The sequence below is a fragment of the Phragmites australis genome, chromosome 20, assembly GCF_958298935.1.
Source record: "Phragmites australis chromosome 20, lpPhrAust1.1, whole genome shotgun sequence".
Lineage (NCBI taxonomy): Eukaryota > Viridiplantae > Streptophyta > Magnoliopsida > Poales > Poaceae > Phragmites > Phragmites australis.
In genome coordinates, this window is record NC_084940.1 from 5002590 (window position 1) to 5025243 (window position 22654).

General features: G+C 47.3%; 2 protein-coding genes across 3 annotated transcripts; one reads left to right on the forward strand and one right to left on the reverse strand.

Moving 5' to 3' along the window:
- Positions 1–7591: 7591 nt before the first annotated feature.
- Positions 7592–8491, forward strand: LOC133902388 (uncharacterized). Its single transcript, XM_062343973.1, has one exon. The coding sequence runs from the start codon at positions 7592–7594 to the stop codon at positions 8489–8491; it is 900 nt and encodes a 299-aa protein (XP_062199957.1).
- Positions 8492–19889: 11398 nt separating this feature from the next.
- Positions 19890–22619, reverse strand: LOC133901785 (transcription factor bHLH49). Of its 2 annotated transcripts, none has more exons than XM_062343278.1 (7): positions 22050–22619; positions 21716–21934; positions 21545–21610; positions 21385–21453; positions 21118–21189; positions 20853–21029; positions 19890–20450 (listed from the first exon to the last, which is right to left on the reverse strand). In XM_062343278.1, exons 1-7 carry the CDS (start codon positions 22617–22619, stop codon positions 20340–20342), a joined length of 1284 nt encoding a protein of 427 aa, XP_062199262.1. In that variant the 3' UTR covers positions 19890–20339. The 2 variants fall into 2 exon arrangements, with proteins under 2 accessions (XP_062199262.1, XP_062199261.1); XM_062343277.1 differs by having other exon boundaries at positions 19890–20453.
- Between the last annotated feature and the right edge of the window lie 35 nt (positions 22620–22654).

The window sequence follows — 22654 nt, forward strand, 5'->3', positions numbered from 1 at the left end:
CGGGAGCTGAGCTGATCAGTTTGATCGATCTACGGTGCGCGCACGGCGCACTGGCCATTCGGACAGACAGACGCGAGCTTCAATTCCCAGCTTGATGTGCCTCGCTTGCATTGAGGCTTCTGCTGATCCAGTACACATCTCTGCCGCGGTCGATGCGAATGGAAGGAGGAAATACTTGTTCTTTCGGGCCTCCGTATGCGGCGAGGAACAAAGGGCGGTTGGAATTGAAACCGCAGTGAGATGTGTTCTGCGATGTCTTCAGATTGACGAATCTTGTGTTCTTAGGGTGTAGTAAACATTAAACAACACTGTATAAGATCCAACTCCCTATAGTACTTTTTGGGTGCATATGGGGAGATCACTAGCTACGGTCTCAGATTCCTTCAGAGATCCGTCACTGTGCCTGCTACGAGTGGAAGCGGTTCCTCCTACTTATTCGTAGTTGTCATACGGAACTAACGAGAGTTGACTCACGTGTCAGCGACCACGTCATGATACAGTTATGTCAGATGATTTACTTCCGCTACAAGTACCAATCAGCACTAACATTTGCGCTTAATTACTTGCGCGGCACGGAGTTAAACAAAACGGCCACTATTTGGTTGATTATCATCTGTTCTGTTCGACGTTGCGCAGCACACCATTGGCGCCGGCCAAGGCCGGGCCATATCTTGCAGTGTGATCTGCGGCTCCAAAGTGGCAGTGGTGATCGAGCCCGGCGAGCGAGATCGAGAGAGCCTGATTATTAAAGCTGGTCGGGGAGCTTTGAAGTTACCTAAGCGAGGGCCACGTTACTTATATAACAGTCAAGATTCGTGCCCCTAGTAAGCAGTAGTTTAGGGCCTAATGCTTGTTTTTCTCAGCTCAACGACTCCCCGGTCAAAGATCTGGCGCCAACTGCGTCGTGCTGGCCGGATTAAAAATTGGCGCGTGAGATCAAATGGGGATTAGTTCCCAGCGAAGCCGGATCACCAGTCTGAGACACTGAATTTGGGGTCGGTTGGGTATACTTAGACAGCGGGTGGGTCTCATCGGCTAATGCTGGAGATAGTCGTGATGACCACTTGGTAGTAGAGGGTCTGTTTGTTTCAGCGGTGGTTTTTGAGCTTTGGATGAAAGCTAGTTTTTATTAAAAGTTAGCTTCTAATTTTTTGACTTTTGACTGTTAGTTTTTATGAAAAATTTTTAGCTTATCAACACATCAAAAATCAGAGAAACATCTCTCAGTCAGCTTCTCAGTTTTTAGTTTATTTTATCAAAAGCTAGCTTTTCAATATTTTAAAAATTAGCTTTTTAAAACTCTATTTATTTCAAAGTTTAGCTTCTGTAGAAATCAACAAAAACTCAAACAAACGGACCTAAGTAGAGTTGCTGTTGTCCCGGCGTCTGAACCTGACTCTGGTGTCCCAGATCTTTGACCCAGTGCCGCACGGGCGCGGCAGCTAAATTTTTCGTGCAGAGGTTTCAGAGGCGCAGAACGAAGGAACAATCACAAGTGCACGTTTCGTGCTGGCCTGCTTTCCTTCGTTCATGTAATGTACTGTAGTAGCTCGGGCTCTGGCGCCAGATGCGTTGGTTCCCACGGGACGCCGTACCGTAACGTACATCTTCATGCCATTTTCAGAATATTGACGCGCGTGCAATTCCATTCGTTGTCGGGGTGCAGCACACGGCTTCGGCTGTCCGGCAGCTAGCGCGCGGGCGGGAGGGCCCGTGCCGGCAGCGCTCGGGTTCCGCGACCATGTGTCTGGGGAATGGGGCAGTGGTGTCTGGTGCAGAGGGGTGGGTGGAGGACGCTGGCGGGTGCGGAGCGACGCGAGCGTGGCGCTGCTGCGGCGGCGGGCATTTGCAGGGACGCCGTGGGCGTCGGGCGGGAAGTGGAAATGCGTGGCGTGACTGGAGGGGAGGTGGGAGCCCGGTTCGGCCGGTGGGCTGCGGCAGGTGGCTGGCCTGTATGGTGTGTGTGTCCGAGGGGCGGCGGGAACCTGTGCTGTTGGGCTGTATGTGCGGTGCTGCTCGACGTTTTCGCGCATGGCCCGATCCTAGTCTAGGGGCGTGAAAACTGTGCAGAGCCCGAACAACTAAAGAAGCGGCCCAGAAATCACATAGAGCAGGCCCATATGACATCTCAAATGAGGGTCCCGCACCTTCCACTCAGCCATCTTCTCCGCTCAAACGGTCGCCCGCTAAAAGGAAAAAGATCAACCTCCCACCCTCTATCGCCCCGCGCCCATCTCCCTCTCTCTCTCTCTCTCTCTCTCTCTCTCTCTCTCTCTCTCTCTCTCTCTCTCTCTCTCTCTCTCTCCATATAAACCCTAGCTCTTATTCGTTCGTAACTTCCCAAGTGTCACACCGAACCACCAAACAAACACGAGGGAAGCCGCGAGCACTTGGCCTTGGTCTCTAGTCTCTGTACCTCGTTCATGGCGCCGGTGCTGAGCAGGAGCCTGGGGGGGTCATCGGTGGCCGCGCTGAGGCCGAGCCTGTCGTCGGGTTCACCGCGTGCCACGATTGTGACGCATGGGAGGGGCGCGGTGCGGTGCGTGAGAGGGGTGGGGTGGGAGGCTCGGAGGAGGATGGTCGGGGTGAGGTGCGACGCAGCTGTCGCCGAGAAGCCCGCCGGGGAGTAGAATTGTAAGTTCTGTAAAATGTTTTCCATATAATATGTTTGATCGAGATACATGATGCTGTTGATGTTTGGATATAATGGTGCCATCCTTATGTTTCAGGTCGGAATTATGCGTAAGAGGCTTGTTAGGAAGACATTAATTTGACATGATTCAAGAGATTGCCGAGAAGGATGACAAAGAGGTTAGAGTTTAGAGTTGAACCTTGTTTCATCCCCATATGTTGATTTTATTGTACTTGTGTTGAAGATTGTTGTCACTCGTGCTGCAGGGCTGCAATACATTCTGGGAGAGCTTTGGCAAGTTCATGAAGCTTTGCTGTATTGCGGACACAGGAAATCACAAGCGTCTTGCTCCTTTGCTACGGTTCTACTCTTCCAAACATGAGACATATCATATAAGTCTTGATCAATACGTAGAAAATATGCCTGAAAACCAGAAGGCAATCTATTATATTGCTACCAAATAGTCTTCAGAGTGCAAAAACCGCTCCTTTCTTGGAAAAGCTGGTTCAGAAAGATATTGAAGTACGAGGACAACTTAACATAGAACAAATTACTGTTTTTTTCTTTCTGAAAGAGCTAACCATGACGAAGTGATTAGGGTTAACACACACACCAAAGTTGTGGCATGCTCTTCATATATATACTCGACGCTATATAACGGTGATTGGCTGGTTTTTTTTACAACAAACACAAACAACCTCTTGCTGATATCTATTGCTCTTGTAACAACCGGAGAACTAAGCCACATTTATAGGCCCCCTCAATCACAACTACTGGTAATTATGTTGAGATTGGAGCGTAGTCAAGAGAATACATCAATAACAATGGTTTGGTGAAGATATCCGTAAGCTAGTCTCTGGAATGAATGAACCAGATCTCTAGAGCCTTTTGTGCAACACGCTCACGAACAAAATAGAAATCCACCTCTATGTGCTTAGTATGGGCATGAAAGACTAGATTTAATGAAAGGTAGGAGGCTCTGAGATTGTCACACCACAACGATGGAGCTCTCAGCTGAGAAACTCCTAGCTCTCAAAGAACATACTGTACCCACACCAACTCAGCAGTAGTGTTTGCAAGAGCCTTATATTCGGACTCTGTGCTCGACCTTGACATTGTTGGTTGCTTCCAAGCACTCCAAGAAACGAGATTGGCTCCGAGGAAGATTGCAAAACCTCTAGTCGACCGACGATCATTTGCACAGCCGGCCCAATCTGCGTCGGAGAAGGCACTCAGTAACAAAGACCCAGACTGATAGATGCAGAGGCCATTTGTGGAACTATGCTTCAGAAAGCAAAGGGTCCTCTTGACTGCTCCCCAATGGAAATTCGTGGGTGCTTGCATATACTGACATACACGGTTAATGGAGTATGCAATGTCAGGCCTCTTGATGCATAGGTACTGTAATGCTGCCAAGTTGCCTCGGCCCTGGTATCAGCACCGACATCATAATGTACTTCTGCTTTATACACAACCAATGAAGAAGGGGTTGTAGATACAAAGAGTCATAAGCCAAGTGCTATGACTACTACTCATATTACCGAATGGATTCATCCTATCCGTACTTAACCTAAATCTTATATTCCTCACATCTTCTTCAAACGACTCCTTGTATTTTCTATCAATGTTTCTCCACTGCTTAGAATTAGCAGGGTGCTTCAGCATTCCATCATCCTTACGCTCCTCGGTATGCCACTGTATCAATTCAGCATGCCTTTTGTTCGTAAATAAACGCTCCAAATGGGGGGACTATCTGAAAGTACCACATCACCTTGACAGGAGGCCTTTTATTCTTTCCTTCACCATCGATATCATCACGGTCACACTTGTACCGCGATGCACCATAGACGAGACAGCTTCCAAGTCTACATACTCTCCGCGATACAACATCCAATCGTTTAGACATACATGTATTTTTTGTACTTCCAACTCCAATGGACACACAACCTGCTTGGCCTATTACGTATTTTTTGATAACATATTTTCCTTTGGAAGCAATTTTTATAACAGTAACAACTCTGTGAAGTTTGTATCAGACGACCTGTTGCTTGCCTTCAATTGTAGCAGTGAAAGCACGGTACGTAACTTTATGTGCTCCTTCTCGCATCTTGGGAACAACGGTGTTTTAGAGTCCTCTACCATACGTTGGAACTTTTGAAACTCCCTTTCATTGGAAGTTCCCCTCCCCATCGCGAAACATCTGCTCCAGATCATCAGTGTTGGCGTTCGCGTTGGCCAACATCTCCTTTAGATCATCATCGACCAACGTATCTCTAGCAGGCGGCATATCGGTGTATTCATTAGCCAGTATATCAGTGCACAAGTCTTCGTCTTCTCTGCCAATGTATCAACGTTCCTGCACGATCCCAGCTTCAACGTGCTCGGTCCAATGAGTATAGCGAGGCATAAAACCTCTTGGCATCAAGTGAGAATGTATCTACTGGGTGGTGGGAAACTGCTTCTTGTTCTCACAATCGACGTATGGACAACACATGTATTGAGATTGTGTATTTGATTTGTGCGCCACAGCTTGTACCAGGAAACAATCCACGCCATTCTTGTACTCTGCGCTCACACGGCTCGCATCGTACATCCATCTTCTGTCCATATACAATTATATTATTATTGTAAATCCAAATTCACAATATCTAGAAGATTTTGTGATCACCAACAAATAAATTACCTCATCATCTCCTATCGGCAATCGGCCCGGGTTGGAGGAGCCGCCTTTTGCATGCTTTCACGTCTGCTTCCGATGAATATTTGTTAGTGACCTTCCTAGAAAATTTCTTTATTATTCAACCCCTTATCTATGACTCATTAAGGAAACATGAAAAATAAATACGCTCATATATAAAGTTTCTATATTGGAACTTGCTAATTAAATAAAATATCAAAAATACAATTGGATCTTGCTACATACCTAAATATTATGATGAAATTTTCTAATTCATTAAAAATTAAAATAAGGGATAAGATCAACTTTGGTTTTTAAAGTAACATTTTGAGTTAAAAAACTAAATATAGGATTTAACTTGGAGATTTTAACTTATTTGATCTCAAGAGGCTCCTAAAAGCTTGCTTGTTGTTTAAAAAAAAAATACAAGTTTCACTTGCCAAAAAATGAAGAAAAGATAAATGAACAAATGGAGAGGAAAGAAGAGATTTTGTTTGGATAGCTGGAGAGAACTCATCTATACCTTCTTCTTAACAAAAATGAGCTTGAGTGGTGGGAGAATCAAAAGGGGAGAATGAATGAAGTGAGTGCTGTCGTGTGAGAGTTTGTGAGGAGAGAAAATTCTGATCGAATTGTCTGTTAGCTCAAGTTTGAAGTAGGTGGGGAAGGGGGACATCACTGCCGACTAATTTAACCAGCTGGTAGTGATGTTATGTTATCATTGCCTGTCGATGGATTGAGTCGGCAGTGATACTTTGCTCCTCATCACTGCCGGCTTAATCCACCATCCGGTAGTGATGATACTTATAATTATTGATTCATAAGTTACGATGGCTGATTCTTTCCGTATGGCATCACTACTAGCCTATTAAAAATATGTAGTGATGAGCCGATATATAAGTCTGATTTTATAATAGTGTGAGTCTTGTAGTCAAGGACTATGCCTCGGAAGTGTATGAGCGCAAAATTGAAGAAGTACGAACCAGAGCCTAGTTTATGATAGGTTGAGCAAGAAAGCTGTAAGAACATTGGATTCAGCATGGATCTGGTTCGGGTTGAGCTGCGAGGATAAATTTTGTAGGCTACTCATTCAAACAAAATGTCTTATACATACTTTGTGCATTCTAGCGCTGGTTTTTGAAAAGATGGTGCCATTTTCTGCGTGCATGCGTGTGTGTTTTGTGGGGGGGGGGGGGGAGGGGGGTGTTAGACCATCTCCAACCGTTTCCTTCCCTTCCCATCCAAAAATCCCTTCCCGAAGAGATTCCCTTCCCAGATTCGTTCCCTTCAGGTTCCTGCACTCCAACAGCATTCCCTTCCCTGTTCCCTTCCCCAACAAAATTGTATTATTTTACCATTTCCTCATAACCGCCACATGGGATACAATACGGCTGCAATACGTTGTATGAATACAATGTAAAGTTTTTTTATGGTGAGTTTGAAGATGGTGGTGCCTGGAACCCAACATTTTTTCGCGAGCAATGTTTGTAGCACTTTATTCTCGATTTTATTTTCTTCCCAAATCCGTAGAAAAGATGTGCACGCGCGCTACCCGTTTCTTGGCCGCATGTAGTATTTTGTACATGTCTTTTGTAAGTACACGATACATCTTTAGATAGCATATCGGTAGTACCTTCGTGTGTACGAGCTTTCCTTTGCAAGGCAGGAACCACATGCCTGATGCCTTCGTGGGCACGAGCCTTCTCGTGGAAGGAAGTGGTCACATGGCTGGTAGCTTGCATGTGAAGCTAGACGGGAGTTGCTTGCTCGAGAAGACTGTCCTGGCTACAAAAGAGGGGTCATCGTGATGTCGAGAGGCACAATTGCGTCCACATTCCACACTTACACAATGACCTCATTTACGTCTGGAGATCAGTTCATGTTCTCATCGGACTCGAGCGACGATGAGGAAGAATTGATGATGATGGTCGCCATCGAGGAGGAAGAGCTTCGGACCCAAGGTCGCACTCGTCATCGGGGCTCAGTCCTATGACATGCGGTCATAGATCGTGGGCACCAGGAAGGTGCTGCAAGGCTATTTCGGGACTACTTCAGCAACAACCCAGTGTATGGTGATATACTGTTCCGTCGTAGGTACGCGCATCTTCCATACAAACACAATTGCAGGTTGTCTTTGGTTACTAACGATTGTGCACCCTATCAGGTTTCGGATGAGTCGGGCTTTGTTCTTGAGAATAGCCACTGCTGTGGAGAACCACGACCCATGGTTTCGCCAGAAGAGGGATGCCACTGGGAAACTGGGGCTAAGCCCCCTTCAAAAGATGACAGCTGCCATACGGCAACTGGCATATGGAGTCAGTTCTGACGCAGTGGATGAGTATGTTCAGATTGGGGGTAGCACAGCGATGCTTGCCCTGACAAAGTTTGTGGAAGCTGTTGTCTTGCTTTTCTCCGATGAGTACCTACGCTCTCCCACCGCGGAGGATACTGCCCGACTGTTAGCCATCGGCGAGCAGAGAGGGTTCCCCGGGATGCTAGGTAGCATCGATTGCATGCATTGGGTTTGGAAGAACTGCCCGAAAGCATGGCATGGCGCGTATACCGGTCATACGCGCAAACCCTCTATAGTTTTGGAGGCGGTTGCGTCGTACGATCTATGGATATGGCATGCTTTCTTTGGAATGCCCAGTAGTCTAAATGACATAAATGTTTTGCACCGCTCTAACATTTTCAGCAGGCTCACGGACGGGACTGCCCCTCCTGTGTCGTACACCATAAACGGTACCACGTACGACATGGGCTACTACCTAGGTGATGGAATTTACCCTGAATGGGCGACCATAGTGAAGCCTATCCCATCACCAAGGGGGAACAAGAGCGTGCTGTTCTCCGCCATGCAAGCAGCAGTTCGGAAAGATGTAGAACGCGCATTTGGCGTCCTGCAGTCGCGGTTCGCCATAATTCGGGGTCCAGGAAGACTTTGGGAACAACGCACACTACACAACATTATGACCGCTTGTATCATAATGCACAATATGATAATTGAGGACGAGAGAGGCGGCACCGATATGGATGAGGTGTTTGAATATATGGGCGAGAAAGCGACAATCGAGGGTCGTGATCCAGACCAAGCCGTGCTCCAATACATAGAAGCAACTGAAGCAATTAGGAACCGGGCAATACACCACCAATTGCGTGATGATTTGGTGGAGCACATATGAAGTCGCCATGGAGCTCAATACTGAGGCAAAAAGGTTCCGCCCATCTGTACTGTCTAATTTCGAACGTCTCTTTAGTAATGTTCGGTCTAGTCGAAGCGTCTTCATTGTAATGTGAGTTTATGGTATTTCAATTGCAATGTAAGGTACCGATAAATTATGAACTCTTTCTATCGTGACTGTGGCCCTATTGCACATACTGATTGAATCGAGAGATCGATGACACATACTCAGGGCTACTCCAAACAGGAGGAAACATATACTGCTCATAATGTACATGCAAACATGTCCGCTGTGATGTACAAGCAGGCGACAAAAGCAAAAAAATTCCGAGTTCTAGTCCAAACACAAGCAAACCCAAGCTGTAATGTAGCAACGTCAAACAAAGGAGTAGTTCAAATTTAACACACAAGTACATAGAATGTCGAATTTAGGCCCAAGTAGCAACGTCAAACATTCGGCTGAACCTCTACGGGTTATGTTCTACGGTAGTCCATCGCGCTAAGATCTCTGCTTGCCTCTTCCTGTAGTACTCTCTCAGGGGACCAGAAACACTCTCCAAGTCAACCTTCATTATACGCTCGTCCTGATCATTTACTTGAACGGATGCCTGCAGACGCATGATAGAAATTTGCTCCTTCTTCAGCTCCACCATAATCTTCTTCGTTTCACTCATCTCAGCAAGTTGAGTTGCATACAGCCCACCAGACACGGTAGGCAAAGAAGAACTGGAAGCTGATTTCCCCGCACGGGCCGCTTTAGCTGCCTCCCTTCCAATGGGCCTAGGAAGATCTGTAGAGGCGTTTGAAGCTGCGTCGGTTGGCACTTCATTGCAGGGTGTTGGGTGGGACTGTGCGTCAGCTACCTCCTGCACCTTCTGTGTCTTCGTGGTCTCGTGCGCGTGCCACTTGGGATGGTCTGCGAGCATAACCCAGCAGTGCGTGTAAGCAAACGGCTTCCCCTCAATCCCCTTGTACGCTGTGCAAGCCCGTGCCATCTGCGAATCACAAAAGAATGACACAAAAGGTAAATGAAAAAGACAGCATACCTATATGTGATCAAACCATACACATACTACATAAGTATAAGCATACCTATTTGTGATCAAACCATACACATACTACATAAGTATAAGCCTACCTATTTGTGATCAAACCATACACATACTACAGAAGTATAAGCAATGTAACACGCCATGCAATCAGCCATGAGCACTAACTCAGGTGACCAAGTATAAGCCTACAACAAGACATCAGCAATGTGTACTTGGCAAGGTTGGTGGCATAGTCCTGACTAGTATTGTATGCTTAGTTATAAGTGAGGTTGGCAACCACTAGATAGAGTAATGACAGACATATATATCACTTAAGGTTGTTTATTGCATTACACACTAGATTAAATCGTTGGTCGGCATAAAGAAGCAAGAAAAAGGGCAGAATACAAGAAAGCAAGAAAGGAACAAAATGCTGACAGCACTGATATTTTGAATTACACTCAATGCCTTATACTTAATATTTGGTCCATTAAACCATATTATGAAGCATAGTTCTTTTATCTATGTATTTTCATTTTCCCCCTTTTCACGGGCACAATTGACAGGAGGTGCAATTATCCTTGTTCTTTGTGTTTCTCTGTGAGAACATGACAAACCTTGAAGAATCAGATAAACTAATGTGATAGACTTTGTGTTCCTTGGTCCCACTTCAAGACAGCAGCAGCAATGTGATATAATTGTAGTCAGAATTAACTACGGTAGTAAGCAAAGTACAAAATCAGACTTATGTACCTTGTCCCGCTCGTTGGTCCCATTTGGATTGAGCTGCTCGACCTTCCGAACTTGAACCGCAAACTTGCTAACCGCGTCCGTGATGACCTTCATGTGGTTGATCAAAGCCTTATCGGATCTAGGCATCATTGAAGGCTGCCTGAACGTGTTGAAGTACTTGGTGATCCTTCCCCAGTACGTATCTTTTGACCGATCAGTTCCAACTATAGGGTCCTGGCTGACGTTTAACCATGCAGAGACGAGTAGCTCGTCCTCCGCATCTGTCCACTTTGTTTGGTCCGTCTTCGGGTCCGCCTTCTTCTTCTTCTTCGAAGTGGTCACCTTCTTCCTTATGTTGCCCTCACTACCCATGCTGAACTGCCCCACCTCCTCCTCCGGAACAGGGTGCACATCGGGACTTTCGGCAAACACAAACTGCCCCATCTCTGCCCTAGCTGCAACTGAAGACGATGCCCCCTGCATTTGTGGCCCCGACCATGTCATCCGCTGAACTCCGTCCTGAAGAAAACTCTCGTAGAATGGATCCATGGAGAACCTGCACAGGACAACACAAAACCATTACAATTCATAACTGAAAAAATGTTGAAATGCAGAACTGCAAAAAGGTTAAGATTCTTCACTGCAAAAATGTTTAATTTGAGAACTGTTCAAAGGTTCACATTGTTCGGTCCATCAAGGTTTACTCCTGAACAACCACTCCTGGACTGCAAAAAGGTTGACTCCTGCACAACAACATGATGTACTGCTACCTCTGTTTGTAACTAGTGAGGAAACATGCACTGTATAGCACAAATTAGCAATGCATTCAAGCAACAAAATCAAGCATTCGAGCTAATGTCATTACTTCATCATAAACCATTCATACTAGATTGATTCACTACCATTACCATGACGACGGATATGTCTTACGCAACAATGATTACAACACGGAGGAATACAACAGTACAAGACAATTAACTACAGGTCAACCATTTGGGGACCGGCTACCTGGACTTCACAGATTCCCAACACTTAGGTAACAAACACCATACCCAACTAAAGCCTCCATGAACGATCAGATTCGATGGTCATTCCATCATCTGAACTTTCAACAAGAAGCTCTTCCGAACTGGTATCAGCCGGAAGGATGACGTCGTCGTCACTGTCCATGGAAGCTGATGGTTCCTCTTGTACTGCCACGCTGTAATTGGCGTCCGAAGCAACTGGGTTGTGCACAACACCGCCGCTAAGAGCATCCTCTACTTGGAACACGAGTTGCTCCAAGTCCGCCGCAATGGTCTCGACCTGCAGAAGTGCCATGTTGAGATCCACGGCAGCAGGGGTGCTGTCGGGACTCAAGTTATCATTGGCCACCTTCTTCAAAGCAGCAGCGGCCTCTGCGACATGGTCCTGCATCGTCGACACGACACGAGCTACCATTGCGGCATCCATCTACAAGCACGGAGGAATAGCATCGGCGACGTTGCAATGTGCCAACAAACATAAAGACTCAGTCAAGCACCGTACAGATTTTACAGTGCCTTTCATGAATGACAAGCTTCCTATACTGATTCAACTGATCGAAGCATTGAAAAGTAAGGCATACCACAAACTCTGAAATATATGTAACCAACAGATTGTACCATCCAATTTTTCCATAATATATGTAACCACAAACTCTGAAATATATGTAACCAATAGTTTGATTGTTCTACGAAAGTATGAACTATACCACAAATGTACAAGACTGAACATGCAATGCAACTCTATAGCCTCAAGAAAATGCAACAGAACAACCGAACAATCCCATCCTTGTGATTAGTTTTCAGTTTTGTACATAAGTAAACTACATTAACAGCTAAATCCCATCCAATGGTCACACATCAAACGTGCGGGGAAAAGCAATGTTCTTGGTGTTTCGTATACCGAAGGCTAGCTCGTGTGAAGGAAAGAAGAGTGTATGAACCCCAAGGTGTTTGCCCAGACCAAGCCAAAGGTGGTTCTGTCAGTGAGCACTCCGGCGACCCATGCTTCGTCCACAATCCAATACAGAAGGGCGACGATGAAGAACGAAATACTTTGTGCATTTTGTTCCATTTCATCCGGACTCCTTGGATCTGGAACCACACCTTCGTCGCCCTCACGCAGAGCTGGCCTTCGGCCCGTCCTCGCGCTGCAGCGCCTCCACATCCATTCCTCGCACGGGAACCCTACTCTCCACCCGCCCCCCACCGGAGGAGACCGCCTCCTTGAGCACCCGTACACCGGATTGCCTATTGTACCGCGACATCCACAGATCCAAGTACTTTGGGGGAAAAAGATTCGTACCTCCCGTCGTCACTCCGCGTCGCCGCCGCGCTTCGTACGCTGCTCCCCTGGCTGGCGTCGCGTCCCTGCACACGCGCCCGTCGAGGCAGCCGTCTGAATCCCCTCGCCGACGCCGCCAACCTTCCTCCTCCGTCGCGGTCGCCGATAGCGCCTCCCCTCGCTGCCGCCTCTTCCGCCCGAGCGCGCGCCCACAAACGACTCCCCCTGCCCCGCGCTGCGAATCCGCGAAGGGAAAGGAGAGAGGTTCCCCCGGGCGTGGGAACCTCTCTCCTATCCCGTCCGCTGCCGGCCCGGGAAGGGAACTCCTTGGAGCTGCCGCCTTGTTCCCGTCGCACGCGTTTACCCATCGGGAAGGGATTTGGGACTGCGACGGGCAACGGTTGGAGATGGCCTTATGCGCGCACAGCATCAAGAGACTGTCGTTCGTCAGGGACCTGCTCTCGGTGCTCCTGCTCCAGTTGGCGCCGTCGCCGGCCTTCCACGGCGAAACGGCTCCCAGACGGGCGCAGCTGGCCGTTCGTCGCATGACGAATTGAGCCACCAATCCCCCAAAGCCATATCGCCACGAAGGCGTGCGTCTTCCTAGGCCAGACATCGATGAAATCGGAGAGCGTTACGACCATTCGACTCAAAATTTGGTTTTTGAGTACCATCGATATTGTTGAGCTGCCGGAAGTTGTGATCTTGCATGGCGGGCCTCCAGGATCTCCGAGACAACGTTGCCGGCATCGGCTGCCTTGATGAAGCACTTATTACTCCTCGATGGCCGGCATGATCTCCGCGACAGTGCATTGGCGCACCAACATCCGCATCTCGGCCTCCGCCGTGACTGTGGGCACGGGCGACGCGGAGTTCAGGGTCGACCTGATCACGCTCATGGAGGACGAGCTCCTGACACGTCCAGCAATCTCACGGACGCCACGCCGGGATGGGGTGGTCGAGCTCCTCGCGTTGCGCAGCTGCGGGAACAGCCCGGGCTGCGCTGCCGGCCTCCATCAATGACCTCTGCGACGACGACGGCCTCGCGCGGTGCGGCTCTCTCTGGCCAAGATCCAGGACGCCCGAGCGCGCGCCGAGGACGCGTTCAGCGCCCTGAGTGCCGGCGCCGCCAAGGTGCTGCTGGGCCATCCGAGCATTACTGGAGCGGACGAGGAGATCGACGCGCTGGTCGGCGCTTGTCAAATCCCTAAATTTTCCCTTCTCCCTCTTTCTCTCTCTTCTCTTCCTCTCTCTTCCATCTCCTCCATCCCCTCCCCGTGACCCGTCTGCCACCGTCGCCTGCCACGTCGCGCCGCGCTGTCCCGTTGCCGTGCCGGCAGTCCTCGCGCCCCGCGTCGCGCAGCCCCTCGCGCTGTGCAACCTGTCGCCGACCCCTATATAAGGGTGAACAGTGCCTTCTCCCTCACCTCACTCCCACTCTCTCCCTCTCCCCGAGCACTCCGCCGCCTCGCTGCCTCACTCCGAGCGCCACCGCCGGTGAGCCCCGCCCCGGCCCCCTTATCTCCTTCCCTCTCCCTCCTTTCCCTCCCCCTGTGGGCGTACCTTGGTCCCTCCTGTCGCCGGCCACCGCCGCTTTCCGTCGCCCGGCCGCCACCGCTTTCCGTCGCCCGGCCGCCGCCGCTTTCGGCGTGAGTATCTCCTTGGTGTGTGAGTGGGCTGTGTGTCGTGTTTTCGAAAAGAAGGGTTTTGGCTTTGTGCCCTAAGCCTCCTGGACTGTGTGTCTGCTGGCAAAAGTCTTATGGGAACTGGCGGGATGGATGTATCTCCCCCAGGGCCGTCAACCCCCATAAGCTCAACTTATGTGCTCTTTTCGGAAGTGTTTTTAAAGTTAGTCTTTGCAAAATGAACCTTGCATCAATAAAACTAGCTTTCCGCAAAACCTAAAAGACTCTACAACCTTATCCTTGATCTACCCTTAAGCATCTAATTTCCCCCCTTGAGGTAGGACTTGCTGAGTACCTTATGTACTCACACTTGCTAATTGTGGATCCAGATGATCCAGAGGCCGACTTCGTCGAAAGAGAAGATGAAAATTAGAGAAGTCGGTTTTGTCTGCACTCAAGCTGCATGTAGGGCATGGATCGCTTTTATGTGTTTTCGCTGTGCTTTGAGGGTTTGTTAATTTATGCCTTCGGGCCTCTATTGTAATGAACTATGTGTTGTACTCTATTATCGTATTTAATCGATGTATGTCTGTGATGTCTACTTCTGTTGGAATTCGTGCATACCAACTACTGATCCAGGGACTGGTATGGACTACACGAGGTGACCCCAAAAGAGGGGGTCTGACAGCGCTTCTCGTGAACGTAGATGAGGAGTCACCGCCTCTTCCTCCTCACCGACCTCGTCTGCTTCGGGTTCGCAGAAGTGGTTGGAATCCTCTATGCCACCCAACGTCGGCGTTTGGCAGGGGAGATCAACGGGGTGAGGGGATATCCGGAGGACGAGTGGGACCATCGCCATCGCCGGACGGGAAGCGGGAGCCATCAGCGGGCCAATTGACTATTTGCCACCGTTAAAAATGGAATTTTCTTATTTGCCATTGATCTCACTGTTATAGACTTAGAGAGGGGGCTATTTGCCATTGGTTCTGATGGCATTGCAATCAAATTGGTTTAAGTTTTTTTGGCAAATCATCAATTTTTCCGTCATGAGCGAACGCGGAGGAAAACAAGGCGGCGAAGAGAACTATTTTTTTAAATATTTGGATTGCTATTAATAATAGTGTCCCACTTCAAGGTTTCTAAAATACTAATATCATGATTAATAATCACGATCTAATTTAGGGGTTATATGCAAATATACGAGTCTTGATTAATAACCACAAGTTAGAGGTTACTGCAAAATATTAGACCGCGATTATTAATCCTGATCCAAATGCGAGGATTTTATGTAAAATTTATAGACCACAGTTAGCCAGAGGGGCCAAACTTGTGTCGTCCGATCACAAGGGTGCAACCCTAATTGAGGTCAAGGAGCTTCGATTCTCCGACCCATCACAACGACTGAGTTAACAGTCACTACTGTGGCGGCTGCAGTCATCTTGCCAGCCAGAGCACCCAAATGAGAAGAAGGCAAGAGGCCAGCGAGCAAAGGATGCGGCGGTGGTCATGGACTTCCACACCACGAGCTCCAGGCGCCATGCAGCGCAATGGTGTCTGTGCTATGCCGTATCCAACGACGCCATGGCCGAGTCAAGATTCTCCATGGGAGATGGGAGGTGTGAGGAGCTGTGGCTTGACGGCATGGATGTGGAGGCTGAGGCAATCAGCGACACCGAAGCATTCCGAATCTTCGAGGACATCCTCCTGTCCATGTGTAGGGATGCAAGCAGGGTGGGCTTGTGGGTTTTGAGGCCTGCTTAACCATAGTTATAATTATATTTTTGCATCCATTTATACTAGTAGGTGAAAAATAAAGTAACATACGCGCGAGTTCTTATGTGGACTAGTGGGCTATCCGCTTACATCCTATTCGTGTGTATGGTACCAAGGCGATCGAGGCAATCAGACTAAGTTTGCAGGTAGGCTAGGTGAAGTTACTACCTTATCCGTGCGTATGAATAAATCGACAAATTTTCCTTCTCAAAAGGAAATAAACTGGCAGGCCAACAGCTGACTTTGGATTACCCTTTAGCCATGGCTACCAATTCCTCCCACGGTGGAAAATTAGGAACCGGTACGTGAAACATATTGACACCCACCACACATCTCATGACCTTGCTGATTAGAGACATAAAATAACGCTTACTATTGCAGGGGCAACTCTATAGATAACTTTTCAATTGCTTATCTCTAGAATAATTTCTCATCAGACTCTAAAACTTTGTCTTAATATATCTGTTAGTGCATATTTTAAGAAGAGGGGAGTAAGAAGCTGGAGAGGTCGACAAGGAGAGTAAATTGCCTGGTAGATGATCAACCTCATGTGGACGCGCATCCTCTGATTTTGCTTTACAAAGTCACCGAAATGCACAATAATATGAGTCTGAGTGAACAATACTTTACCATTATTTATAGCGGTACTGTAGCAATTCTACTTTTTATAGTGGTACTGTAGCACATAATCTGGTGCGTCCGTTCCAAATATAACGGGTCAGAAATGCTAATGTCACGATACTATTCATCCTCTGACTTTGCTGATACGATTCCCCTCGTGTTCCTTGCACCGTTTCACTGCTTTGTCCATTCTGCCCTTACTACTCGTCCTTCTTGCTTTTTTCCCTGCACAGTGGGTAAGAGCATGGTGCGTAATTGTTTGTTCTTTCAACTTCTTCTGTGTTATTTTTGTATTTTATTCTTACTAACTTCTTGAGCATTTTGCTCGTGCATAGGTTTTATCTCTACCATGATCAACAGTGATTTATTCATAGTGTTAGGCATGCATGGTACGTCTTTCTTTTCACCCCTCTTTTTGACATCAAGTTCTGAAGGTTTTTCCTGATTATCCGATCATTACTTTTTCAGGTGTGGATGTATGCACAAGTGTAATGATGCTACATTGTGTTTTGTGTGAATCATTAAATCTACTTATGGTCTTCTTGCCCTTGCTTACCTCTCTTTTTGTAAATAAATAAAATGTGCTTCCGTATGTGTCCATTTGTCGTTTGTGTAGTTGTGTTAGTCTTGGGTGATACTACCTACGTTTGTTACATTGTTCAACAATTGCTACTAGGGTGATGCGGCGATGCTGGAGCCAAAGGAGATGGAAAAAGTCAAGAAGCACATCTCGGTGGAGACATCGCAACTGCTTGACCAGACCAGATCGAGCCCAAGGGGATTCATCAGGACTTCAGGAGCGCATCAGCTGCGACTCCGTTGCTTTTGAACTGAGTTATGCTGAACAACAGTGGTAGACACAACATTATAAGAGTGGGTATACAAAACATTGCACCCTCTATTTTTTCTAATATGTCCATTCTAGCTTAAAAGTTTCATTTTCCTAAAAAATCATGACATCACAAATAAAATAATTAACAAGTTGTTTCTGCTAGACCAACATATTGAAATAACTCCGTAAATATCCCATTCCAAAAATCTAAACAATCGGAACTTTTCGGAGATTGGATGCAGCTACTAGTTCATGATCACCCCAAAACTTATAACCTAGGTTTGTCGTTGCATCATTGCCATACATGATGATTTCATGCTCTTTCCTGCTTAGATATCTTTTATCTAGAAACATCATATGAAAATATTAATATTTCGATAACTTTACATCATTGCAGTTATTTCTAAAAAATTATGAGCGATATCATCTTTGTGTTTTTAATGCATTATTGTGTCAAATAATCTATAATGGGTTTTATCAGAATCTGACTTTGTCTGAAATAATATATGTTTCTTTGTTTAGCTAAGGCTTAATGTTTGAATTGATAATATTGTTTTAGATGTTTCAAAATTGATATCTTTTTTTGCACGCAGCACAGAGGCATGACTAGAGTGATCTTTGAGGCTGTATAGTCCAAGAAGCGTTAACAAGTTCTAGCCACGATTTGGCCCCAGCGGGTGTGATCTTTCGAGATATTAAAAGTCGATTCTTGTTATCTTTGAGTTCTTATATGGTTTGTTTCTTCCTGAGAGAAAGTAATAATGTGGTTGCTGGTGTCAGGAGTGAGCCCCAGTCAGAGATGGATCGATCGCTTCCCAATTTCTATAACAAATGTGGTGGCAGACGATTTGGTCATTCACTGTTAATGGAACCATAATGCTCCAGCTCAAGAAAAATGATATCTTTTGGTGTTCGTAGACTGTGATGTCAGGTTCTATAATATGGTTAAGTGCTCAGGAACAGTATGTGTATGTAATATACAAACGATGTTTCTATTCGCTCAGCTTAGAGCGTATAAGGCGTCGACGTCGTGGCTCCATGCGTGGTAGTTGTGCTCTTAGGCCAATTGCCAACAAGAGGGGGCAGACTAGCCCATCATATGATGGGTGGGGAGGACAGCGCAACCTGGTTGGGTTAGCCTGTGCTAGTTAACAAGTTTATGCTCAAATATACATAATGTGATCTAACTGTAAATATATATTTTGCTCAAAAATTTATAAGTGTATATATATTTTATCATCTCTAATTGTGATTTCTTATAAAAAATATTAGGTGTACATCTGTACACCTATGTCGCTATACCGGGTCTGCCCGGCTGAACAGAGTGGTTGCGTGGTTCATTGACGCATTATACTACTGTTGATTGCGTGATGAGAAAATTAGCTCGGCCTGCCAACGCGGGCTTCAGCCCACCCTCCGAAACGGTCCGCGGGCATGGGCTCTTTCGCCACATTCCCGCCGGCCGCAAGGGCCGGCTGCCGCGTCCGCGTCCCACCTCGTCCATCCATCCACATCCGCGTCGCTCAAGCCCCGCTCCCCGCAGGCGCCCGGCGGCTCTGCCTCCGCACGCGCGCCGTACGGCGGAAACGTGTCGGATGCCGGCACCAGCAGCACGACCGGAGTGCCGCGACGGACACACGATCAGAAGTTTGTCCGACGCGGCGTCGCGGTCGCCGGAGCCTGCACCTCGGGCGGACTGCTCGCACACGGGCGGAATTGCGCCAGCGTACGGCTGCGTACAGGGGCTCGGCTCGGGCGAATACAAAAGCAGGCAAGCGGCAGCTCCTTGGAGTGACCCGGGGATCTGACGGTGTCTATCCTTGTCCTGTGACCCTAGCGAGACCGGCAGAATATACCGAAACGCTTGTTATTCTGTACGTCGGTTGTCCACTTCGGTGATAGCTGTAAAGTGAACAGAAGTTTCACTGTGCATGAATGCATGATCAGTCGCAAGTGGTTTCTTGTTCTTTTTTGGAGATCATGATTAGTCACAAGTTGGGGCTTTCGTATTGGGGAAAGAACCAGGGAAAAAATGATTCTGCTCTCGAGGTTATGAGCTCTTGTGCTCTTTTAGTTTTATGTTGAAGATGAGGTTTTTCATCTTCAAAAGACAAGTTTGGCATTCTAATCGATTGTGAACTACCTCATCTTCTTTTAATTTTTTCAGAAAAGATGAGGTAGTTCACAGTAGTAGAATGGTAAATTTGTCTTTTCACGTCATTTTTTTTTTGCCACAGTTGTGGTGTGACACAAGTCTATCTATATGTGGTGCACTCATTTTCTTTGTGACATTTGCCTAAGTCATAGCTGAAAGAACTCTTCGTTACAAAGAAGTGTGGCTATCACGGTTTGATGCGATGAAGTGTGGTAGCCAACCTAACAAGCTGTAAGCACACTTGATGCTGTAGAGCTCTTTCAGAAGGAACACGGTGAATGAACGCGTATGATTTAGCATCATTCTTTGTAATAGAAGCGCAAGTCAAATGTTTGATCTTTTAACATAAACAACGCCCCCGGTTTAGGAGTGTTTTTGCATCCTGAAACAAAGCAATGGAACGAACTTAACAAGGCTCTTTGCATTACATCCTGCACAGCAGTTCATTTGCTCGCTACAGACACAACCATTGTTGCTGCACTGTGCGCTATGAATGCACTAACCCAGACAGAATTTCCAACCATCCAGACCAGGCCGCAGATTTTCATTCATTCCAGCGCGCGCTTCTGTGGGGCTCCTCGAGCCTTTTCATTTCTGAACACAACAAAAAACCGGCCGATACACAGCCATGACGCAGTTAAAGGCTTCAGTAACGCGATGAGCTAGCACTGCAACTCCAGCAGTAGCAGCATCAGTTATGTGCCTGTGCCTGCCTGCATGCCTGTCCATGAATCAGATGGAAACTTTGCTCGTATGTGCAAGTGGCCTGCTCTTCACATTTGAAACCCATCCTGCGATGGCCTGATGCTCAAGTCCTGTGAGCCCAGGGACGGGTACGCCATCTGCGTAACGTCACTGAATGACCCATTCAATGCGTGGGGCATCTGCTGAACAATTGAAAACTTAAATCAGCTGGTTGCTCAAGTTTATCGATTATTAGTACGTGTTGCTATACTGAAGATTTTGGGGACACGAGTTTGTTCATGAACTCGACAACCTAAATAGGAATAGGAGAGCCTAAAATTTGAGATATCTGTAGCTTGTCCGTTAAGAAAATAAGGTATCTAGATGTTCAGATAATCCATTGAATATTGGAGGGTTGTAGACTGTCGAGGTACGATTTTTGGGAGCAATTTGTGCTGCTACATGATAGCTTAAGCTATGTCAACTACTATATTTTTCGTTAGATGAAGACTGAGGTCTGAAATGAATACTGTATGCTTTGTTCTTTTTTAAAAATAAAAATAATATTGTATGATGTTAGATTGTTTTGAATAGATGCTAACCTGTGATCCATCTTTTGCACCTAGCTGTGCATGTATGATTCTTCGGAACACATCTGGGTTGGCCATGCCAGCAGCACCCCCTTGAATCAGGCCTGGCTGCGATAGCTGTAGTTGTGGGTGCATCATTTCTGGCGAGAATCCGATGGAAGATGAAGAGACCCCAGGAAAGCGAAGCAGCTGATGATAAGAAAAAAAATAACTGGCTTTGTGAGATTCCTAGATGGATAATTAGGAAAGGAGAAGAGACTGCAAGAAGCTATCATACATCTTTTGACAGAAGCCCTTCTATGTTGAGATCAAGCCTTGGGTTTACTGTGGCGAGCTTCATCGATAAGAACTGCAAGATAAAGGGAAGGTCAATGTTTGCCGTTTGGCATCAACGGTTAATCATAGTTACTAGAAATACTATTCAGGTCTCAGTATCGAGCGTTCTACTTCCTCTGTTCTACTGCTATATGATATGACAACTCGGTTCAAAGCTAAAGCCTTAATTCACAAGCTGTGAAGATTTTCAGACTCCTTGTGTTGTTACCTCAACTTGTCTTTGCAGGGACTGAACATAGTTGATGATCTCGTCAAGCATTACCGCCTTTCCAGTGACCTGAGTTCAATTCAAGAGACAAAGATCTTACATTTGTATTGAAATCAACATAAATATACACAAGTTCCTTTTTTTTGTCAGATAGACCTACTTTGCTGCAGCCAGGAACAAGGTCTTGCAGAAGCTTCATCCTCTCACTTATCTTCTCCCTTCTCAACTGCACAAAGAGATGCAACATTCAGAGTTCTGAAAACAACTCAGTAATTTTCCATAACGCATCGACACTAAGCACTGGGATGCTACTCAGTGATCAAATCTATACCCTTTCTGCAAGGCTGTGGCTGTTGGTTGCCTGCCCGCGCCGAGCTCGGACATGAATGTACTCTTCCTTCTGTGACTCGGAGGTCTCTTTCGCTCCCTTCCCTTTCGACTTGCCGGTGGTCGTTGCCGGGCTGCTCTCCTCGCCTTTGTCTTTGCTATGCACGCTCTCGTTTGCAGAATCAGCAGGCAAGTGGGAAGACTGAACCTGATCGGCTCCCATCTTCATTAGACAAAACACACACAGATACATCCATGTAACATCTGAGTTTAGCTAGTTGAAAGATTGATGAAAGGAAGCTAGAAAAAAATTAGACATAAGCAAGAATGGTGCTCACCTCATTAGGCCTTCTCCTCTTCTTGGAGTCCGACGTCCCTTTGGACGAGCAGTCTCCACCGGCCACCTCCGAGCTCGGCACGTCGTCGTGGCCGTTCCGGCCGAGCTCCGGCTCGGCCTTCTCGTTGCCGTTCTTCCTTTGGTGATCTAAGAGCGCCTCCGAGGAGCCACTGAACGCGTTGTTCATGGTCTGATCAGCTGCACCGAAGCCGGCGTAAGCGCCCATCACCCCTCCGCCGCCACCGAAGCACGATGCCCGCGCGGCGCGCTCGATGAAGCCCGAATCCACCGGGAAGTGGCCGAGGCTCTGCGGGAGGAACCCGGGCACCGGCGCCAAGAAACCGCGCCCCCGCGCGGCCGACATGGTGCTGACGTCCGAGAACGCCATGGCCTGGGAGGTCGACGCCCACAGGCCGGCCGACGCGAAGGAGTCCATCATAGGGGCATGCTGCTGCGCCGGCGGGCACGACGCGTAGGCGGCGCTGAATTGGCACTGCCACTCCACCGGGATGCCGGCGCCGGAGGAGGCATTGCTCTCCATCCCTTTCTCGTTGCTCTCGTTCATGTCCATCGATCTTGCTCACGCTCACAGAACACGCAGAAGTT